General features: G+C 36.7%; 1 protein-coding gene across 1 annotated transcript; it reads left to right on the plus strand.

Annotated features, from left to right (window-relative positions):
* Nucleotides 1-2,969: 2,969 nt before the first annotated feature.
* On the plus strand, nucleotides 2,970-3,860 carry LOC128577542 (40S ribosomal protein S2-like). The gene has a single exon (XM_053579779.1). The coding sequence runs from the start codon at nucleotides 2,970-2,972 to the stop codon at nucleotides 3,846-3,848; it is 879 nt and encodes a 292-aa protein (XP_053435754.1). The 3' UTR covers nucleotides 3,849-3,860.
* Nucleotides 3,861-24,788: the final 20,928 nt, after the last annotated feature.

Consider the following 24,788-nt stretch of genomic DNA (forward strand, 5'->3'; position numbering starts at 1 on the left):
AAAGATGGACACTTTATACTGGTCAAAGGTACAATACAACCAGAAGACATTTCACTTTTAAGTATTTATGTACCCAACTTAAATGCTCCCATATTTATGAAACAGACCTTGGTGGATCTGACCAATATGATATGCCAGAACAGCATAGTGGCCAGGGACTTTAATACCCCTATCACAGAACTGGACAGATCCTCTAAACAGAAACTAAATAAATATACAAAAGAAGTGAATGTGACCACAGAACAAATGGGATTAATAGACATATATAGAACACACCATCCCAAAGCTAAAGAATATACATTTTTTTTTCTCATCAGCACATGGTGAGTACTCTAAAATAGACCACATCCTAAGATTCAAATCAAACCTCAGCAAAATTAAAAGAATAGAAAGGATACTTTGTCTCTTCTAAGATCACAAGGCAATAAAGGTGGAACTCAACTCCAATTAAAACATTCATCGTCCTACAAACACTGGGAAATTAAACAACCTTATGCTGAATGATAGTTGGTTTCAGGAAGACATAAAAGAGGAAATTGTTAAATTCCTGAAAAAATAACCACAATGAAAACACAAGTTACCAAAACCTGTGGGACACAGCAAAAGCAGTCTTAATATGAAAATTTATCACATTAGATGCCTAATTTCTAAAAACAGAAAGAAAGCACGTCAACAAATTCATGATTCATTTCATGGAATTAGAAAATGAAAAACAATCTAATCCCAAACCCAGAAAAAGAGAAGAAAACAACAAAATTATGTCAGAGATTGTTTAAATTGAAAATAAATAATCATTCAGAAAATTAATGAGACAAAAAGTTGGTTATTCAAAAAAATAAATAAAACTGATAAACCTTTGGCCAGATTAACTAGAAACAGAAAAGTAACATCTTTAATAACATCAATCAGAAACAGTAAAGGGGAAGTAACAACAGATGCCACAGAGATACAAGAGATCATCTGTGAGTAGTATAAGAAACTCTATGCCCCCAAATTTGGCAATGTGGAGGAAATGGATCAATACTTAGTGCATAGTATTCCATGGTATGCATATACCACAATTTATTAATCCATTCATGGATCGATGGGCACTTGGGCTTCTTCCATGACTTGGCAATTATGAACTGAGCTACAATGAACAATCTGGTGCAAATATTTTTATTGCCAAATGATTTTCGGTCCTTTGGATATACACCTAAAAGAGGAATTGCAGGATCAAATGACAGATCTATATTTAGATCCCTGAGTGTTCTCCAAATTTCCTTCCAAAAGAAACGTACTAGCTTGTATTCCCACCAGCAGTGCAGAAGCGTTCCCTTTTCTACACATCCACGCCAACATTTGTAGTTTTGGGATTTTTTGATGTGGGTTACTTTTACTGGAGTTAGATGGTATCTCAGAGTAGTTTTGGTTTGCATTTCTCTGATGATTAATGATGATGAGCATTTTTTCATGTGTCAGTAGACCATGCACCTATCTTCTAAGAAGCTTAGAAGCTTCTGTTCATGTCTCTTGCCCACAATGAAATGAGGTCATTTGTTTTTTTTGTTTTTTGTTTTTTGTTTTTTCAGTAATTAGTTTGAGTTCTCTGTGGATTCTGGTTATTAAACCTTTGTCAAAAATGTAACTTGCAAAAATCCTCTTCCATTCAGAGGGCTGTCTATTTTCTTTACTTAGTGTGTTCTTGGCAGTGCAGAAGCTTTTTAATTTGATCAGACCCCAGTAATTTATTTTTCATGTTGCTTCAATTGCCCGGGGTGTCCTCCTCATAACTTATTCTCCCAGGCCAATTTTTTCAAGAGTTTCCCCTGCACTGTCTCTAAGAATTTTTATAGTTTCATGTCTTAAGTTTAAGTCCTTTAACAGGTGAGAGTCAATTTTTGTTAGAGGAGAAAGGTGTGGGTCCAGTTTCAGTTTTCTACAGGTTGCCAGTCAATTCACCCAGCACCATTTATTGAATAGGGCATCTTTCACCCAATTTATATTTTAATAGGCTTATCAAAAATCAAATGACGTTAAGTGTCTGGGATCTCCTCTTGGTCTTCAATTCTTTTCCATACATCTACTTCTCTATTTTTGTGCCAGTACCATGCTGTTTTGATCACTATTGATTTATAGTATAGTCTGAAGTCTGGACGTGTGATTCCTCCTGATATGTTTTTATTTCTGAGTAATGTCTTGGCTATTTGAGGTTTTCTTCTGTTTCCATATAAAATGAAGTACTAATTTTTCCAGTTCTTAAAGTATGACAGAGGGGTTTTAATAGGGATAGCATTAAATCTGTAGATTGCTTTATGTAGTATAGACATTTTAACAATGTTGATTCTTCCCAGCCATAAGCATGGTTTTTATGTTTACATGGATGGAGCTGGAAAATATCCGTCTTAGTAAAGTATCACAGGAATGGAAAAAAAAAATCCAATGTACTCAGTACTACTGTGAAACCAATTTATAATCACTCACACAAACATATGATAAATAAAACACAACTATAGTCTAGGATGAAGGAGGGAAGGAGAGGGAGATGAGGAGGGAGGGGGTTGGGTCGATAGAGGGAGGGTTGGAGGGGGACCACACCTATAGAGCATATTGCAAGTACAAGTTGGATCTATCAGGTGAAGAAAAAAAATGTCTTAATCCTGTAATTGAGAAAAAGAGGTGATGGCTATGTTGTTTGGTAGGATGTAAGAACTCTAATTTGTACAAATAATCAACACATTGAATCCCATAATGGCATAAATGAGTTTATGATCTATGTACAAATGATTTCATTAAAAATAAATTAATTAATTAATAAAAAAATAAAAAATAAAGTAAAATAAACACTTGGAATGACATTCTCTCCCTAGACATAACCAAGAAAAAATAGATCTTTTGAACAGATAAATTTCAAGAACTGAGATTGAAAATATAATAAAAATTTTCTCAGAAGAAAAAAGCCCTGGCTTCTTTTCCGACAAAAACATAAAATGGCGGATGACGCAGGTGCAGCAGGAGGGCCTGGAGGCCCCGGGGGCCCTGGAGTGGGAGGCCGTGGTGGTTTCCGTGGAGGCTTCGGCAGCGGCATCCATGGCCAGGGTCGTGGCCGGGTCGGCCGGGGCCGAGGCTTTGGAGCTCGTGGAGGCAAGGCTGAGGACAAAGAGTGGATGCCCATCTCAAAGCTGGGCCACCTGGTCAAGGACATGAAGATCAAATCCCTGGAGGAGATATATCTTTTCTTTCTGCCCATTAAGGAATCTGAGATCATTAATTTTTTCTTGGGGGCATGTCTCAAGGATGAAGTTTTGAAGATTATGCCAGTGCAAAAACAGACCTGCATTGGTCAGCAGACCAGGTTCAAGGTATTTGTTGCTATTGGGGACTACAGTGGTCATGTTGGTCTGGGTGTTAAGTGTTCCAAGGATGTATCCACTGCCATCCGAGGTGCTATCATCCTGGCCAAGCTCTCTATTGTCCCAGTGCCAAGAGGCTACTGGGGGAATAAGATTGGCAAGCCTCACACTGTTCCTTGCAAGGTGACAGGCCACTGTGACTCTGTGCTGGTACGTCTCATCCCTGCTCCTAGAGGAACTGGCATTATCTCAGTGCCTGTGCCTAAGAAGCTGCTAAAGATGGCTGGGATTGATGACTGCTACACTTCAGCCAGGGGCTGCACTGCCACCCTGGGAAACTTTGCCAAGGCCACTTGTGATGCCATTTCCAAGACCTATAGCTATCTCACTCCTGATCTCTGGAAAGAGACAGTGTTCACCAAGTCTCCTTACCAAGAATTCACTGACCATCTTGTCAAGACCCACACCAGAGTCTCTGTGCAGAGGACCCAGGCTCCAGCTGTGGCTACAACATAGGGTTTTTATGCAGTACTAAAGTGAATTGAGTCTGTTAAAAAAAAAAAAAAAGAGGAAGAGGAAGAAGAAGAAGAAGAAGAAGAAGAAGAAGAAGAAGAAGAAGAAGAAGAAGAAGAAGAAGAAGAAGAAGAAGAAGAAGAAGAAGAAGAAGAAGAAGAAGAAGAAGAAGAAGAAGAAGAAGAAGAAGAAGAAGAAAGAAAGAAAGAAGAAGGAGGAGGAGGAGGAGGAGGAAGAGGAAGAAGAAGGAGAAGGAGAAGAAGAAGAAGAAGACGGCCCTGGTCCAGATGGCTTCACACCAGTGTTCTATCAGATATTCAAAGAAAAGCTTATATCCATACTTCAGAAATTATTCCAAAAAATTGAGAAGAAAGGAATCTTCCCCCAACAGGTTCTATGAAGCAATCATGACCCTGATATCAAAACTAGGAAAAAATCCACCCAAAATGTAGAATTTCAGAGAAATTTCACTAATGAAAATAGATGCAAAAGTTCTCAATGAATTCCTAGCCAATAGAGTACAGCTACACATTTAAAAAATCATTCATCACAATCAAGTGAGTTTCATCCCAAGGATGTAAGGCTGGTTCAATATATGCAAGTCCATAAACATAATTCACCTTATCAACAGAATCAAAAACAAAGGCCATCTGATCCTCTTAATTGATGCAGAAAAAGCATTCAATGAAATTCAGCATCCTTTTATACTTAGAACACATAAGAATATAGACATAGGTAACACATTTCTTACTTTGATCAAAGTCATCTCTAACAAACCCACAACTAATATTATACTGAATAGAGTAAAACTGAAAGCTTTTCCACTCAGAACTGGGACCAGACAATGTCGTTCTCTATCACCACTATTCAACATGGTGCTGGAAGTTCTAGCCAATACAATCAGGCAAGAGAAAGAAATGAATGGCAACCAAATGAAAGCAGATGAGGTCAAACTCTTGCTCTTTAATGATGATATGATCTTATACTCAGAGAACCCCAAAATTCAACTACAAGATTACTGGGAATGATGAATAAAGACAGCAAAGTCTAAGGATATAAAATCAATGTCCAGAAATCAGTAGCCTTTGTATATGCCAATAAGAGCAAAGATGAGAAGCTAATAAAGAACACAGGAATATACCTAACAAAAGAGGTGAAGGACATCTATGATGAAAATTATGAAACCCTAAGAAAAGAAATAGCAGAATATATTAACAAATGGAAGAACATACCATGCTCCTGGCTGACAAGAATTAACATTGTCAGAATGTATATACTTTCCAAAGTTTTCTATAGATTCAATGCATTCCCAATTAAAATACCACCGCTATACTGTTAAGATTTGGAAAAATAAATTCTTCATTTGTACGGAACCAGAAGAAACCCCACATAGCCAAGGCAATTCTTAGTAATAAAAACAAAGGTGGGGGTATCACCTTACTTGACTTTTGACTATACTATAAGGCCACAGCATGGTATTGGCACAGAAATAGTCACTGACATTTGGACCCAAATGGAGAACCATGAGATGAAACTTACTTCTTGCAGCCACCTGATATTTGATAAACCAAGCAAGAACATACACTGGGGAAAAGAATCCCTATTCAATAAATATTGGAAGAACTTGATGACCACATGTAAAAGACAGAAACGAAACTCACACCTCTCACCACTAACACAAATTTATTGAAAATGAATAAAAGATTTAAATCTAAGGCATGAAACAATAAAAATTCTCAAAAAAATTGTGGGGAAAACATTTGGAGATATTGGCCTGGGGAAAGATTTTATAAAGAAGACTTGCATGGTAAATGCACCACCAACAAAAATAAATAAATGGGACTTAATTAAACTGAAAAGCTTCTGTACAACTAAGGAGCAACAACGAAGCAAATAGACAAACTTCAGAATGGGGAAAGATAATGGCATATTATGAATAGAAAAAAAGCTTGATAACTGGGATCTACAGAGAACTCAAATTAAGCAATAAAAAGGATCTAACAATCCCATACATCACTGACAAGAGACATGAATAGAACCTTTTCTAAAAAATATAGATGAATGTCTAACAAACATGTGAAAAAATACTTGTCATCCCTAATCATGAGAGAAATTCAAATTAAAACTATACTGAGATATCATTTAACCCCAGTGAGAACGGCCCACACCACAAAATCTCAAAGCTACAGATGCTGGCAGGGAAGTGGAGAGAAGGGAATACTTTTGTACTGCAGGTGGGACTGCAAACTAATATAACCTTTTTGGAAGGAAGTATGGAGAATGCTCAAAGAGCTCAAATTAGATCTCCCATTTAATCATGAAATCCCATTACAAAGCATCTACCTAGAAGAAAAAAAATCCTCTTATCACAAGGACATTTGCACCTGACTGCTATATCAGCTCAATTTACCATCCTCAAAATGCAGAAACGGCCTAAATGCCCATCAACCCTGGAATGGATTGGCAAGCTGTGTCATATGCACACCATGGAAGACTATTCAGCCATTAAAAAATGGAGACTTGGTTGAAGAATCCAAGATGGCAGCCAAGTAACAGCTTCCCTGCAACAGGGCACGGTGAGTCTGGGGAGATAAGACTCCAGGCATCTCTGGTTGGTGGGATCTGCCTAAAATCATCCCTTTGAGGATACAGGGAGTCAGCAAGGGACTTCTGGACCCCAAAAGGAAGACAAAAACAGTGGAAAACTGGCAAGTGATCACGTGTGTTCAATCAACCTAATCCCGCTGGCAGACTTAAGTACAAGCAGCAGTGAGACTGTAAACCAGAAAGGCCTTACCTGTGAACTGTTTCAGTGTTTTTGGATTTGGCTCTCAGTTGAACTGCCTTGGGGAGAGCTTGAGTAGGAGTGCAGAGAACTTTGGGCATTGTCTAGGGCCCCAGACTGAGCTGCTGAGCCAGACGGAGCTAATAGAGTTCGGCTGTGGGTCATAGGGAGCCATTGTGAGAGAACTGCCATGGCAAGCTCCGCCCTCAGGGTCACAGACTCTCACTGGATAAAATATTTAAACTTAAGACATGAAACTTTAAAAATACTTGAAGAAAATGCATAGAAAACTCTTGAAGGAATCGGCCTGGGTGAATATTTTATGAGGAGGACTCCCCAGGCAATTGAAGCGTATCAAAAATACACCACTGGGACCTGATCAAACTAAAAAGCTTCTGCATAGCCAAGAACATAGTAAGTAAAGCAAGCAGACAGACCTCAGAATGGAGAAAATATTTGCATGTTATACCTCCAATAAAGGTCTAACAACCAGAATCCACAGATAACTCAAATGTATTAGCAAGAAAAGAACACGTGATCCTATCTCAGGGTGGGCAAGGGACTTGAAGAGAAACTTCTGTAAAGAAGACAGACGCACGATATACAAACACATGATAAAAAGGTCTTCATCCTTAATCATCAGAGAAATGCAAATCAAAACTACTTTGAGATATCAGCTAACCCCAGTAAGAGTAGCCCACATAACAAAATCCCCAAACCAGAGATGTTGGCGTGGATGTGGAGGAAAGGGCACACTTCTACACTGCTGGTGGGAACGCACACTAATATGTTCCTTTTGGAAGGATGTTTGGAGAATACTTAGAGACCTAAAAATAGACCTGTCATTCAATCCTATAATTCCTTTACTAGGTGTATACCCAGAAGACCAAAAATCACAATATAACAAAGACATCTGTACCAGAATGTTTATTGCAGCCCAATTCATAATTGCTAAGTCATGGAAGAAGCCCAAGTGCCCATTGACCAACGAATGGACTAGCAAATTGTGGTACATGTATACCATGGAATATTATGCAGCCCTAAAGAAAGATGGAGACTTTACCTCTTTCATGTTTACATGGATGGAGCTGGAACATATTCTTCTTAGCAAATTATCTCAGGAATGGAAGAAAAAGTATCCAATGTACTCAGCCCTACTATGAAGCTAAATTATAGCTTTCACATGAAGGCTATAACCCAACTATAGCACAAGACTATGAGGAAAGGGCCAAGGAAGGGGAAGGGAGTGGGGAGGGAGGGTAATGGTTGGGGCCACACCTACGGTGCATCTTAGAATGGGTACAGGTGAAACTTACTAAATGCAGAATACAAATGTCTACATACAATAACTAAGAAAATGCCATGATTGCTACGTTGAACAGTTTGATGAGAAGATTTCAGATTGCATATGAAACCAGCACATTGTACCCCTTGATTGCACTAATGTACACCGCTATGATTTAACAATAAAAAAATGGAGACTTTGCATCATTTGTATTAATTTGGATGAAGATGGAACACATTTTTCTTTGTAAAGCATCACAAGAATGGTGAAGCAAAAATCAACTGTACTCAATTCTAATATGAAGGCAGTAGTTGAGCTAATACAAGGGGAGGTAAGCGAATGTGAGAGCAGGGAGAGGGGAGGATGGAGTGAGATGGGGGTTCATGGTGTATGGCAAACCTCTTGGAGGCAGACACAATTATAAGAGGAATTTATCCAACAAATGCAATCAATTTAACCTAATTCTTTGTGCCCTCAGTGAATCCCACACAATAAAAAATAAAATAAAATAGCTTTTGTCAGTCAGACAATACCTTAGAAAGAAGTGTCAGCTTGACAGAAAGAAAGGTTTTTGAAATCTCTTTATCTCTTCATTTAATATAGCTAGATATCTGCCAGGTGGGATGATTTGTGTTAAGAGAAGAAAGTCTGTATTAGTACTGGAAAAAGAAATTAATCCAACACAATTTTATTTTTCTCAGTCCATCCTAGGGTCAGTGGACTGGTTTCACTGTGCCTTAGACCCTTCATGTACTCACAGGAGCCAAAACTCAACTTGAGTTCAAAGAAATATTTGGAAATGTACCCAGTTTTTTTGAGTACCACACATAAAGCAAAGGGAAGGAAATCAGACTCTTTTATTCTTTAAAATTCTAATAAGTAATAATACTTTGTGATATTCATAAAGCACTTTCTGGCCAGATACTCTTACAGGGATACCTTGAAGATATTGCAGGTTCAATTCCAGACCACCACAATGAAGTGGATATCACAATAAATCAAGTCCGACAAACTTTTTGGTTTCCTTGTGCATATAAAAGTTATATTTACACCATACCATAGTCTATTAAATATACAATAGTATTATGTCTAAAATAATGTGCATACCTTAAATAAAAATATTATTTTTTTAAATACAAATATTTTATTACCAGAAATGCTAACCATCTGAGCTTCCAGAAAATGGTAATTGTTTTGCTAGTAGAGGGTCTTGGCTACATGTTGATGTCTGCTGACAGCTTAGGATGGTGGTCGCTGAAAATTGAGGTAGGTGTGGCAATTTCTTAAGACATTAATGAGGTTTGTCATGTTGATTGACTCTTCCTTTCATGTAATATTCCTCTGTAGCATGTGATGGTATTTAATGGCATTTACCCACAGTATAACTTCTTTCAAAATTAAAGTCAGTATTATCAAAGTTTGCTACTGCTCTGTCAATTACGTTTATTTAATATTCTTAATTCTAAATATCAACTTAACAATGTTTACTGCATCTTCGCAAGGTATACATTCCATCTAAAGAAATCATTTTCTCAGGTGGTGCCTGTGGCTCAGTGGGTAGGGCACCAGTCCCATATACTGAGGGTGGTTGGTTTGAACCTGGCCCTGGCCAAACTGCACCAAAAAATAGCCTGGAATTGTGGTGGGCGCCTGTAGTCCCAGCTGATCGGGAGGCTGAGGCAAGAGAATTGCCTAAGCCCAAGTCCAGGAGTTGGAGGTTGCTGTGAGCTGTGATGCCACAGCACTCTACCGAGGGCAGTAAAGTGAGACTCTGTCTCTGAAAAAGAAAAAAATCATTTTCTCTGATCACCTATAAGGAGCAACCCTATATCTCTTTAAATTTTTTCATGATATTGGAGCAATCCAGTCTCATCTTTAGACTCCACTTTTAAATTTGCTTTCTTTCTATTTATACCAAATCTGCAGTGCTTCCTCCACTGATGTCTTGAAATCCTCAAAATCATCCAGAAGGTTTGGAGTCAACTTCTTCCAAACTCCTGTTAATACTTATCTTTAACCTCCTCTCATAAATCATAAATGTTCTTAATGGCATCTGGACTCATAAATCCTTTCCAGAATTTTTCTCATTTACTTTGCTCAGATTCATCAGAGGGATTACTATCTGTGGCAGCTATAGCCTTACAAAATACATTCCCTAAATAGTAAGACTTGAAAGTCTAAATTAATTCTTCATCCATGGGCTGCAAATTGGATGTTGTGTTAGCAGATATGAAAGTATTAATCTTCTTGGGCATATCCATCAAAGTTATTGGGTTACTAGGTTCATTGTCAATGGGCAGTAATATTTAGAAAGGAGTCTTTTTTTTTCCCCTGAGCAGTAATTCTCAACAGTAGGCTTATAATATTTGGTCAACCATGATGTAAATAGATGTGCTGTTATACAGGCCTTGTGGTTTCATTGATAGGGCACAAGCAGAATGTATTTGCTAAGGGCTTTAGGTTTTCTGGAATGGTAAATAAGCACTGGCTTCAAATTCAAGTTCCCCACTACCTTAGCTCCTACTAAGTCTGTCTACCCTTTGAAACATGAAGAGATGAAGTGAATTACCCAGAGCCACAAGTAAAAGTGATGGAGTTAGGGTAAAATACTACCTGCATTCCCCTTGATTAGTGCCATCTTCTGTTACCTTTATTTCTGTGCTTTATTCCCCAGTCGACATGCAGACATTGACTTCTCCTCTCCAGCTATGAAAATGTACTAGATAGAATCTTCTTCTGATAGAAGAAAGTCAGTTGTTCTGTGTAGTCACCTTCATCACTTATTTTATCTAGGTCTTCTTAACTTGTTGCAGTTTCTGCATCAGCACTTGCTTGTTTAAATTGCACTTTTATGTTCTGCAGACAGCTTCTTTCCTTCAACCCCATGAATCAACCTCTGCTTCAAAGTGTTCTTCTGAAAACTCCTCATCTCTCTCAAGCCTTCATAAAATTGAAAAGGCTAGTGCCTTCCTCTATATTAGGCTTTGGCTTATAGGTATGTTAATAGCTGTGTCAATCTTCTTTTCTGACCACTCAACCTTTCTCCATATCAGCAATAGGCTGTTTCACTTCTTAATCATTTTTTGGTTAATTCAAGAAGCACCATATTTAAGAATTTTTCATTTGCATTCACACCTCGGCTATTGTGCCACAAGAGGCCCAGCCTTGAACTTATCTCAATGTTCAACATACCTTTCTCACTAAGCTTAATCATTTCTACCTTTTGATTTAAAGTGAAAGACATGTAACCCTTTTACTTGAACACTTAGTGGCCGTTGCAAGGTTATTGACTGGACTAATTTCAATTGTTGTTTCTCAGGGAATAGGGAGGCCAGAGATGAGACAGAGAGATGGGTGAGCAGTCAGAGCATGTACAAAATGTATTAACATCATCTCATACACGTATCATTCATGGAGCCCAAAACAATTTTTAATATGATAATTTCAAAGAATACTGATCACAGATACCATAACAGATATAATAATAATTTAAAGATCTGAAATATTTTGAGAATTACTAAAATGTGACACAGAGACAAATAAGTGAGTAAATTCATTTGGGAAAATAGTGCTGGTAGAATCGCTTCACTCTGTGGTTGCCACAAGCTTTCAATTTGTTTAAAAAAAAAAGAAGATAATAATATCTACTGAGCACAATAAAAAGATGCACAATAGAAAGAAGCATACCTATGTGAGTAATTTAAATGCATTGATTCGGTTAGTCCTCACAGTGATTTAATGGGAAAGTTAATGAGGAAGGTACTATTGGTATCCCCACTTTTGCAGATGAAGAGAGTGAAACATGAAGAGATGAAGTGGCTTGCCTAGGTCCACAAGTAAAAGAGATGGGATTCAGTATAAAATACAACCTACACTGCCTCTGGATTAACACCACTTCCTGATTTCTTTCTTTCTATGCTTTATTCCCCAATTGAGATACATGTCTCTCATATTTCCTCAATTGTACTCAAACCTCTTTAAGATTCTATATCCTATTTTTGTATTTCCCATAGTGCTAGCAAAGTATTATTGTGACATACACAGTTTGGGGAATAAAGTAATTGCATTTTAATGTCAAACATTTCCTTACTTACAAAAGAAACTCTGCATTAGTTTGGACATAGTGTAAGAAATAGCTATGCTCTAAAATGGTACTAGAAAATATCTATCCATTGCCATATTATAAACTAGATTCTGATCTTGCCAGAAAGGAGATGTACAATATTGAGGCTGTGGAGAAAAATCTGCAGTAATACATGGTTATTGGCAGTGCTGTGAATAGCATATTTGAAGGAAGCAAAACCCAGAACACAAGGATTGTATTTAAAGAAAAAAACAAATACCAACGCAAAGATTTGTGTTTTTCTCCTATAAAGGCTTAAAAGCAAGAGTCAAATGAAATAAGTGCAATTCAGGACATTCAAGCATGGGTTCAGACACTTTGGGTCCAGAAGTCTTTCCACGGCGAAAGTAGTTGATGATTTATTAGCAATCCCTTAATTAGAAGAAATTATAGAAGGCAAAGATAATTTATCTACCTGATGTAATTTATGTCATAGACGTATATATTTTAAACTATACGGAGTTCTTATTTTATAGTTGGGCTTACTCCTTCATGCTATAGTTTTTATGTTATCTTTCCAATGACTCAAATTCAAAAGAATGCTCAAGTCATGTTAAGTATAAATTACCAGACTGGAGTGCGAGTGGGGTTTCTGCCTGAGGAGTGAAGTTAGATAGTATCGACCAGACAGAGAAAGCCCAAGTAAGTCATACACTATCAGAATTTGTTCTTTCACTTGAGAATATAACATACAGGGTGGACATAAATTTCATCTGCAAAAAATATGTAAAATAGGTTAACATAGTAAATTGCACAAGAACTTTATGAAAATTCTGTATTATCCTGGTATTCAATAAAAATCAATTAGTGCTTAGAATCTAGACTTGTGGAGATAGCTTAACTAAACCTTCTATTATAGCTCTCTCTTCAGGATTCTAGCATAACATATTGTTAGCGACAACATGTAATGGAAGTTGTATTGTAGTTAATGTCTCTTTTCTACTGACTCAGTTGACAAGAAAAAAATGACATAACAATAAGATAAAGTTGAATTATTTCTTAATTTCAGTTGATAAAAAGAGCAGACTTGATGAATCAATTAATGAATGACTTATTCCCTTCAAATAAGGTAAATATTGTGCACCCAGATGACAAATGAGACAGACAGAAATAGGTTTAGTGCCTTGCCCAAGGCCATTCTGTAGTCAATGACAACCACAGCTTTGACATTTTGCCTTAAGATCAGTCTCCAAAGATACCTTTCCGATCTTTAATAACAACTGAATGCTGCAGAAGAACCTGCACCTATTTCAAAATCCTGAAATAATTATATTAAAAAATTGTTTCCCTAGATTCTGACATCTCCTTTTAGAATATTCAAGCTCATATTTTTATCCAAAATGTATTATTAATCAGCATTTGGTTGCATGACATTTTCTAATCTATAGGGAAATACTGTGATCATGTCAAGGGCATGGAGTGAATATTCACAGTAATTACTCAGTAGGTACAGTTTAACTATTTTCGTACTTAGGGAAGCAGGGTAAGATGTTTTGCTCTACGTTTATTGAGCGACAATATTACCTAAGGCATTTAACTCAGTAACTACATCAAGGTGCAAGTGAAGCCTGAACACTGGGTACAATCTTTTTGACGTTTAGGTAATTTTGCTATCTATACAAATATCTCACCAAGCCACCTAGGGAGCTTCTAAGATATATATTCACATACCCTATTCTTGACCTAGTAAGTCAGTATCTCCATAGAAGAGTCTAGGAATCTGTATACTTATAAAGCTCTCTACTAGTCAATGTCACTATATTCAAATTAATTCCTAGTTTTCAGTAAGCAGATTCTCAATTGTTTGAATTTGAATACTGAGTTTCTGCATAGGAAATGAAAACTATCCTTGCTAGTGAAAGACTACTTAAAGAGTAAGTCGGAGTCATGATATCCATTGTGATTATGGGAGGAGACTAGGAAAACTCTTCATGGGAAAAGGAAAAGGCCATCCTTTATCTCTGTTTTCTAACAGTATAGTGCGGTGGTTACAATCATAGGCTTCAACATCAGACTACATGAGTTTGAATTCTACTATCTTGCACAGGGGTGCAACCCACTTAACCTCTCTGTCTCACAGTGTTCCAGTTCATTACTAGTGTATATTTTAAACAACCACCACCTAATTCTATGCTCTTAAAAAGGAACTCACATCAAATAAGTAATCAAGTTAGGTTGAAAATTAAAGTATGGCAAATAATATAGCATGTAAACATATTAATCAAACAAGTTTAAGTAGCTATATTAATATTAAAGTATACATTATAGCAAGAATAATTGCTACAGATACAAAGAGATATTACATAATGATAATAGGGTCAATCCACACAAAAGATATAAAGATCCTGGATGTGTACACACCAATCAACAGAGCCTCAAAATAAATGAAGCTAAAACTGATTAAAGTGAAAAGAGAAATATATAAAGTCACTATTATATTTGGTATCTTAAATAGAATGAATGAATAGACTGAATATCAATAAGGATATAGATAATGTGAATTGCAAATTAATCTAATGGACATTTATATAACACTGCACTCAAAAACAGAATATACATGTTTTTGCAGCTGTCCATGAAACACACATTAAGATATATACCAAGTTAGAGGATATGTTCTCTGAATATAATAATATAAAACTGGAAATAAATAACAGAAAGATAACAGGAAATCTTTAAATAAATATCTGGGCATTAAATATGATACTTCTAAATAATCCATGGATCAAAGTAAAATACAAAGTAAAATCAATACAAAATACAAAAATACAAAGAATGAAAATTAAAAGGAACATGTCAAGTTATATGTCTATCATAAGTTCACAATATGACCTTAATTCTCTTCATTTCAGTAGCTAGAACATAGTGGCTATTATTAGTGTCCCTGACAGGTGTCTTTTACCTGACTGATGGATCTATTCTTCAGTGGCTGTGTTAGTTGCTGCCTCTCCCAGCTACTTCCTTCACCAGAGAACTTCACTCAGCTGGATAGAAGCTGCCTTTTCCAGTATGGTAGGCACCTACAATAATGACCACCTCCATGTTTTGAGAAGGATAGCTCAGAAAATCCTGGTGATATGGGACACCAAAGGCTGTACACTTACTTTTAGGCAGGGCTAAGTCTATTGTGCAATTTTGCTTCAGAGCTCCCCACTGGATCATTGGAAGATAGACTCCATCTTAAATCATATTCTTATCTAGATATTTCCTCTGTCTTCTCCTGTTCCTTCACTCCTATTTTCCTGAGAGCTATCCCTTAATAAATCAATAGACACAAATGCCGTCTCAGGTTCTGTCTTCTAGGGACCCCAACCTAAGGCACTTGGTAATATAATAGGTCCTAGTGAGCAAACACTAAGAATGCAGTTCTGGAGTTGGATTCCTCCTTAGTTGGCAGGCACCAAGGACCTCATTGTTTGTCATAGGTGGAGTACTGTTAGTTCCTGCTATGTGGTAGCAATGCCATTGTTACGACTTACATCTGTTATAGATAAAGACAAAATACAGATGGAAAGAAATGCCTTACCCAGATATCTTTGGCATTTGATAGTAGCTATTAGTACCATGGATCTCAATAATTGTTGATGTTTCAAAGAAAAAACATAATAATAAGATCCAGGCATTTAATAACCAATTTCAAGCAGAGTGTGTTAATCAGATGGTTTCCTCTCATCTTTTGTACTCAAAGGCAGACTGAATAGCTTAAGTAAGGCAAGGTCCTGAAATGAAAGAAGTAGAACTTTTTTGTTGGAATAGAACTATGTGTGTGCATTCCCTTGACAATATTAAACATAAACTTCTCTGAATGTACTAAGCATTCAGAAGTGGCCTATTCCCCCTTGATTGAAAATAGAAGACACTTTTGCTTAAAAACTATGTTTAAATCTCAAATGAGTCAGGTACCTCAAAAGATAATGTTTTCCATCATCAGGATCTGAAACCACTTCTCCTTATTAATCTTATATAAATGACTAGAATAAAATACCAGCAAGAATTTAATGTGGTTTCTGGTTCTGCTAAAGCAGTAGAAAGATTGCATAGCAGAGGAGCTGCAGGACCTGACTAAAGTTTATTTATACTAGAAGACTATGTATAGAAGAATATCATGAGGATATTGGGATAATACATGGGGCAGGGGGGACAGATATAAAGCTGGTTAAGGGGGAGTCTGTCTCTGAGGAAATACTTGCTTGATATTGGATTTAACGCCCTAGCAAGAGCTCTGGGAGATGTTTCTACTATGCTATTGGAATAGCTCTTGGAATAGCTTTTGGAAGGTTAGAAAACATAACAAAACAAACAAACAAATGAACAACAACAACAAAAAAAAAACTAGATCATATCCCAGAATGTCATAGCCACCTTTTCAGGAAAGAAAGAAAAGTGCTCAGAAAAGTGAGCATGATAAAAAATGATCTTCTAATCGATACCAATTAATCAAAAAGGTAGCTAAAGTCTTTAAGGAGGCCCAACCTGTAGGCTATAGACAGATACTGGTGCATGTGCTGTAAGAACTGGTCTGCACAGCAGAAAATGAGCAGGAGGTGAGCAAGTGAAACTTCAACTGTATTTACAGCCACTCGCCAATACTTGCATCACTGCCTGAGCTCCATGTCCTGTCATATCTCCCACCCCTGTCCATGGGAAAAATGTCTTCCATGAAACCATGGCCTATTATGAACATGGCCACACAATATGAGGTGAACTGGTGAGTGACCAAAGCTTCAGCTGTATTTACAGCTGATCCCTATTACTTGTATCACCTTCGGAGCTCTGCCTCCTATCAGATTCTCCTTTCCACCTCAGTCCATGGAAAACTTATTTTCCACAAAACTGGTTCCCAGTGTCAAAAAGGTTGAGGACTGCTGACCTAGAGAACAAATTATTTAAAAGGTAATAGAGAGTCTGCTGGTGAGTGGGGCACTGGCATTTTTGAAAATCTCAGTAATGAATGCATTCTTCAGGCCAGCAAGGGAGAGGATGACAGAACCTGGCTCCATAGTAGTAATGGTGATGTTAGGATTCCAGAATAGCCATCAGAGTGTCTAGGTGGGCATAATCATAGAAATAAGAGACAAGTTCAGAATGGCAGCCATGACAACCTGACACACAGGATATTGGTAATCCTAGGACCAAGAAATTGAGGGGCCTGCTATAATGAACTATCATGTATACCTTTCAGAAAGGTCAGTGTCTCAAAATACAAGTAAAAACTGAGAAAATATTGCATATTGGAGGAAATCAAAAGGATATGTCAAGTAAATGCAATGCATAATCCCGAAGTTGATCCTGCACCAAAATTGAGATAATTGGTGAAATTTAAATGGGACCTGTATTTTATATGGTTGTATTATATGAATCTTAATTTTTTAATGTAAATGGTTATTGTTTTTTAGGAAATATTACTTGTGTCTATGTGTGTGTGTAAATGTGTCTGAACAGAGATATTAAAATGATTAAGCAAAGGAAGTAAAATTTTAGAAATTTATTATTCCAAGTAAGATATACAAGAGTTTTAAGAACCATTTTTTAAAAACTTTAAGTATGTAAGAAATTATTTCAAAACATTTTTAAAATTTAATTGTGAATTAAAGGAGGATAAGGTCAATGTTGGTATCCTGGACTATCAACTGGAAGAAATATATCAAAACATGAGTATCAAAATGGAAAATTAAAATAGATGAAGATTATGCACTAACTAATCAAGTAATAGAAATAAATTCACAAGAACAAATGAAATCTTTAAATTGGCGTATTAAAGAACTTCGGTGAGTGAAAAATTGATGAAAATACTAACATAGACACTTTGAAATAGTCTAATAATATTTCTAAACTTCAAGTATAAAGAGAAAATTATACAGCTTCCCTAAAGAAAACAAATAAAAAATCAAACTCACATCAAACTGCTCAGGAGCAACATGGACAGAAGATAGAAGATGATTGGAGAACAGTTGGGATAAGATGTATAGACTACCAAGAGAAAAAGATTATGACTCAAGAATCCTGCATCCACCTGAGATTACCAGTCTCTCATAGAAGTGACAGAAAGGTATTTGTGGAACTTTAATGATTCAGAAAATATATCACCCAAACAAAATTTTTGAGGAAAATACATGAGAAATGGCTTTAAGCCTGAGTTTGGCACACTATGGCCTGTGGGCACAAGCAGGCCAGCCATCTGCTTTTGTCAATAAACTTTTATTGGAACACAGCCACAGCCATTTCTTTCCATATGGTTACTTTCATAATACAACTGCATAGCTGAATGGTTGCTACAGAGACCACATAGTTCATAAAACTTAAAATATTTAGTATCTGGCCCTGTAAAAAATGTTTTGTGACTTCTGGTGTAAATAAAAGACAAGCAAAAAACAGAGTTATAAGTGTAGTAAAAGAAACAGAGATGAAACTACTGTAGTGATAATTATATATAATATATATTAAATAATATATATACACACATGCATACACACATATATACACGTGTTTATGTATTTGATTCTAATTTCATTTCCAGTGCTCATGTACTTTCCTTCTTTTGCATCAATTTCACATTTTTCCAGACAATTGTACCTTCAATTATCTAAAATGTCAAATGGATTTATTGCTAAGCAGTTAAGAGGCAGCACGGTTACACACTTTGCTGTCTGTGAATAAACTAAACAGCGGATGCCCAGTGAACAATCACTGACAGATTTGGAAAGAAGTGAAATCATCAATCACTAATGATTATGTACATCTTTATTTTTCAATTTTTTTATTAAATATTTGTATTCACATAGTGACTTGTGGGCTAAAAAGCCAACAGCAAAGTTTGTATTTTATGCATTTACTACCAGTTAGTATATTGTGGTCACTAAAATTTTAACTTTGTTATTGAGTGATTAGTATTATTTAACTAAAACTACAGTAAATGAAATATGTACCTATCAGTACTCTGCAACTTATTAGTTGAGGATTAAAATTATTAACTATATTGGCAAAGTCTAGATATTGGAAGTGAGAATTAGAAGCATTTTATAGGTCACATATTAACAGGGAGTAAGCTCATCGGGTTCTACTGGATGGAATGGAATTATATTTTTATATAATTGAGTGTATGTTAGATTGTTCATTCAGGAAAAAGAGAAATATCAATGAATTAGACAGAAAACTACCATGAAATTTCCAAATAAATAAGGTGGAAAGGGAAATAATTGGTTATTATTATTAAGTCAATTGATGCACTTATCTTACAGCTACCCTTAAGCTCAATTCCTTACCTTCTTTGAAGGTTTGCTCAAAAGCAATATTCTCAGTGAGGCCTTCATTGAAACGATATATAATTGAAACTCTAATGCCTTAGTCAGTTAATACTATTACCATAGCATACTATAGGTTGAGTGGCTTATAAACAGCAGAAATTTATTTCTTGCACTTTTGAAGACTGGAAGTCCAAAATCAGGATGCCAGCTTAGTTGGCTTTTGGCAAGGGATCTCTTTCAATTTGCATACCATTAACTTCTTGCTACCTCTTAAAGGGGCAGAAAGAGTGAGAGGTGTTTCTGTTTCTGTTTTTTTTTTTTTATTTTAATAAAGGCATTAATTTCAGTCATGAGGGCCCTGCCCTCATTAGCTATTACCTCACAAGAGCTTCAAGTCCTATTACCATCACCTTGGGGGTTAGAATAGCAATATGAATTTGGGAAAGGACAGAGAAATTCAGCAGACAACATCTAAAGCTATTTATTTATGTATCAATTTAGGGAAGTACCTCAGGATGTTGTCATGGGGATAAAATGAGCTAATACATACAAATTCCTAGAATAGCTTTAGGCAAGGTGAGATTTTTCAATGTAAACAGTTTTCTCTAGGTTTTCCTTTCTCACCCTTTCCTCAGTGACCATCATTTCAACACAGGGTTCATAGAATTCACAGTATCTATTCTCCGAATGAGAACAACACTTTAAGATGTCATTAACAGAAACTCTGATACGGGTATTTGCATTTTAAATTACAGAACTGGAAAGATCCTGCACACAGAAAATAAATAAAGAGCTACTGGATTTAAATAGGACTCTAGTGCACTTGGGCCTACCATATACAGAACATCTCACCCCCAAACTACTAAATATACAATCTTCTCATGAGCACATGGAATACTCTCTAAGATTGATAACAATTTCTGATACAAAAATGTACCCCAAATTTCAAAAAATTAAAAATTTTTACCATATATTTTCTCAAACCACAGTACAATAAAATTTAAAATCAACTTCAAGAGAAACAATTATAAGGAAAGTCATGGAAATAAAACAACCTACTGCTGAATTATTATTAGGTCATGGATGAAGTTAAGGTATAAATCAAAAGATATCTCAAATTAAGTGAAAAATAGGGATACAAGTTATCAATTTCCCCTTAGGACCATTTTTGTTGAATTCCATAGATTTTGCATATCTCTGTTTCTTTGTTCCTGCCTCCTATATGATCTCCCTCTCCTCAATCTTTTATTAATATTAAGACCTCAAGCATATTTTATGGAACATAATATATCGTTATGTTTTTGCCTTCTGATATATGTATGAGCAAACCTCATTTTGATATGTAAGGCCTCAGCATAGAGCGTAAAGACAGGAAGATTGAAGTGTGGGTAGATGCTTGAATGGTAAGCTTGAGGGAGGGCTGAGAAGGTGATATATATTTAAATATGTCACCATGTATACCAGACGAATATACAAAGAACTACATTAATAGAGATTCAGTCATTTTGGCCAAGCATTGCTTTGGTCCATTTTGACTTAATCTTTGTTTATAGTATGAGGTAGGATTCCTCATTCCTTTTGCAAGTGGGAATTCAGTTATCCTAGCATTATTGATTTTGTTCTAGAAGTAACTGTTTAAACGACTATTCTTTTCCTATTTTATCATCTTTGCACCTTTATTGAAAATGAATTCACCATAGGAGGAGGCGGAGCAAGATGGCAGCCGAGTAACAGCTTCCTTGCATCTGGGCACCGTGAGTCTGGGGAGATAGGACTCTAGGCATCTCTGGCTGGTGGGATCTGCCTATCATCACCCCTGTGAGGATACAGGGAATCAGGGAGAGACTTCTGGACCCCAAGAGGAGGACTAAAACAGTGGAAAAACGGCAAGTGGTTGCGTGTGTTCAATCCGTCTAAACGCGCCCATAACTGTAAGTTCAGTAGCAGTGAGACTGCAAACCAGAAAGGCCTTACCTGTGAACTGTTTTGGTGTCTTTGGACTTGGCACTCAGTTAAACTGCCTTGGAGAGAGCCTGAGAGGGAGTGTGGAGAACTGTGGCCATTGTCTAGGGCCCCAGTCTGAACCGCTGAGCCAGATGGAGCTAATAGTGTTTGGCTGTGGGTCACAGGGAGCCATAGTGAGCGATCTGCCCCGGCAAGCTCCGCCCTCAGGGTCACAGAGCTAGAATCGGGTGGGACCTGGTAACCCAGCGACCAAGTAGCCTAAGGGTGGGGTCTGAGCCGCCTTGCAGCCCTAACCCTCAGGGGCAGAGTGAGACCGGTTTTGGCACACTGGGTAAGTGGATAGCTACTTCAGCACTGATTCCAGTGACAAGCACTTTCCTGGGAAAGCTTCTGCTCAGCAAGTTTACAAGTTCAAAGTGCCTTTTAAGTGGGCTAAAGAGAGATTTAGGGTGTCTACCTGCTGGGGTTTGAGAAATCAGCAGCCTCCAGTGGTATCAGAACTGTGATTAACATCTCATACCCCAGAAGACCACGTGTTGCCCAGACAATATTCAATAACATATACATACTGCTTTGTTTTTGGTTGTGTTGTTTTTTTTTTTTTTTTTTTTTTGGTTTGGTTGTTTTTTTTTGTTTATTTTGATGTTGTTGATGTTGTTTTGCTTTTTAATTTCAACCTTTTCCATACAGATCCTTTTTCTTTCTCAATTTTTCTAGTTTAATTATAATTTCCCATTGCTGCCTTTTTCAATAACTAGAACTTCATTTTTGCTAGTGTTTCTACTGCTAATAGTTGGTTTTTCACCCAATTTTATCCTGTAAATTTTTTTGTTTGCTTGTTTTGGTTTGATTTATAGCATTTTTGTCTTTCCTCTCTACTTGGTGGAGGTGGGGTACTGTGTCTGATCAGGTTAACAAAGAGCTGCTGACCTCAAGGGAACCACCCAACTGGGCACCCCCAGAAGATGGGGTTTTTTTAAGGTTGTGTCAAAGTACCCTACTGTACACCTATATTGCTCTGTCTCCCTCTTTCTGTGCCTCTCTTCTTTTTGTCAATATTCCTTTTACCCACCCCCTCTCCTTTCTCTATTTTTCTTTTTTCTTCTTATCATTCGGTCCTCCTTTCTTTCATCCCTTTTTTGCTTTTCATCCTTCTCACCCTTCTGGTCCTGTAACCCTTAGTCCACAGGCACGAGAACTTAAAGAGCAAGAGGAAGTGAAAGGAAAATTAGGGCAAGGAAACAGATAAAAGAAATCACTCATGAGGAAGAATCAGCAGAAAACTCCAGGCAACATGAAGAACCAGTCCAGAACAACCCTGCCAAGGGACCATGAGGTAGCTACTGCAGAGGATTCCACCTATGCAGAAATGTTAGGAATGACAGAAAGGGAATTTAGAATACACATGTTGAAAACAATGAAAGAAATGATGGAAACAATGAAGGAAACTGCTAATAAAGTGGAAAATAACCAAAAGGAAATCCAAAAACAGAATCGAATAAGAGATGAACGGTATGAAGAATATAAAAAGGATATAGCAGAGCTGAAGGAACTGAAACAGTCAATTAGGGAACTTTGCAATGGAAAGTATCACCAACAGGTTAGACCATGCAGAAGAAAGAATTTCAGAGGTAGAAGACAAAGTTCTTGAGATAACTCAGATAGTAAAAGAGGCAAAAAAGAAGAGAGAGAAAGCAGAACGTTCACTGTCAGAATTATGGGACTTTATGAAGCGTTCCAACATACGAGTTATAGGAATTCCAGAAGGGGAAGAAGAATGCCCCAGAGGAATGGAAGCCATACTAGAGAATATTATAAAAGAAAATTTCCTAAACATCACCAAAGATTCTGACACACTGCTTTCAGAGGGATATCGGACCCCAGGTTGCCTCAACTCTAACCGAGCTTCTCCAAGACACATTGTGATGAACCTGTCCAAAGTTAAGACAAAAGAAAAGATTCTGCAAGCTGCCAGGAGTAAGCACCAGTTGACCTACAGGGGCAAATCCATCAGAGTGACCACAGACTTCTCTAATGAAACTTTCCAAGCAAGAAGACAATGGTCATCTACCTTTAATCTACTTAAACAGAACAATTTCAAGCCCAGAATTCTGTACCCTGCTAAGCTAAGCTTAAAAATTGACCGATAAATCAAATCATTTAAGGATATACAAACATTGAGGAAATTTGCCACAAGACCAGCTCTACAGGAAATACTTCAACCTGTTCTGCACACTGACCACCACAATGGATCAGCAGCAAAGTAAGAACTCAGAAATTAAAGGACAGAACCTAACCTCCACACTGATGCAAAAGATAAAACTAAGCAATGGACTCTCACAAAATAAGACGAATAGAATACTACCACACTTATGAATTATCTCAATAAATGTTAATGGCTTGAATTCCCCACTGAAGAGACATAGATTTGCTGACTGGATTAAAAAACACAAGCCATCCATTTGCTGTCTGCAAGAAAATGAATTCACCATAGATATATAGGTTTATTTCTGAGTCCTAATTTTTATTCTATTTTTCTATTGGTTCATCTGCATGCCAGTACCACATAGATTTGCTTATGTACTTTTGAAGTAAGTTTTGAAAGTGAGAAATATGTTTTGTCCAATATTGTAATTTCTCAAGATTGTTTTGGGAATTAGAAATTACATGTGAATTTTAAGATAAACCTTGTCAATTTCTACAAAATAAAAGAGAGCTTGAATTTTTATAGGGATTAAACTGAATCTGCACATCACTTTAAGTAGCATTTCTATCATTAGGTATTTTAATTCATAGAGACATGGTATACCTGCATTTATTTTTTTTCTGGTCATGTATTAAATCACTTTTCTTTTTATTAAGTCATAAACACATAGATCATGTATACATTGATGCCTTGACGGGGTACAATGTGTTAATTTTATATACAATTGGGAATGCTTACATCAAACTAGTTAATATGGCCTTCACCTCATTTACTTAATTATTGTGTTAGGACATTTATACTCTATGCTTAATATATTTGACATGTATCATTGCAATATGTACCATAGGAATGGTCCCACCATTTACCTTCCTTCCATCGAATCTCCCCCTCTCTTCCCATCCCCCTCCTCTTTCTTCCTTCATCTTGGGCTATAGATGTGATTTACCTTTTTTATGAAAGTGTGAGTAATTATAAATTGGTTGCATAATAGTACTGAGTACATTGGATACTTTTTCTTCCATTCTTGAGGTACTTTACTAAGAATAATATGTTCCAGCGCCATCCATGTAAACATAAAAGAGGCAAAGTCTCCATCTTTTTTAAGGCTGCATAATATTCCATGGTACACATATGCCACAATTTATTCGTCCATTCATGGGTCGATGGGCACTTGCTCTTCCTCCATGACTTAGCAATTATGAATTGAGCTGCAATGAAAAATCTGGTGCCAATATTTCAGTAATATTTTTTTAGCTATTTTTGTACAAGACTTGTAATTTTGTGTTAAAATTTATTACTCTGTATTTTATCAACCTTTGTATTATTGGACATGAA

This window comes from Nycticebus coucang, chromosome X, assembly GCF_027406575.1.
Source record: "Nycticebus coucang isolate mNycCou1 chromosome X, mNycCou1.pri, whole genome shotgun sequence".
Lineage (NCBI taxonomy): Eukaryota > Metazoa > Chordata > Mammalia > Primates > Lorisidae > Nycticebus > Nycticebus coucang.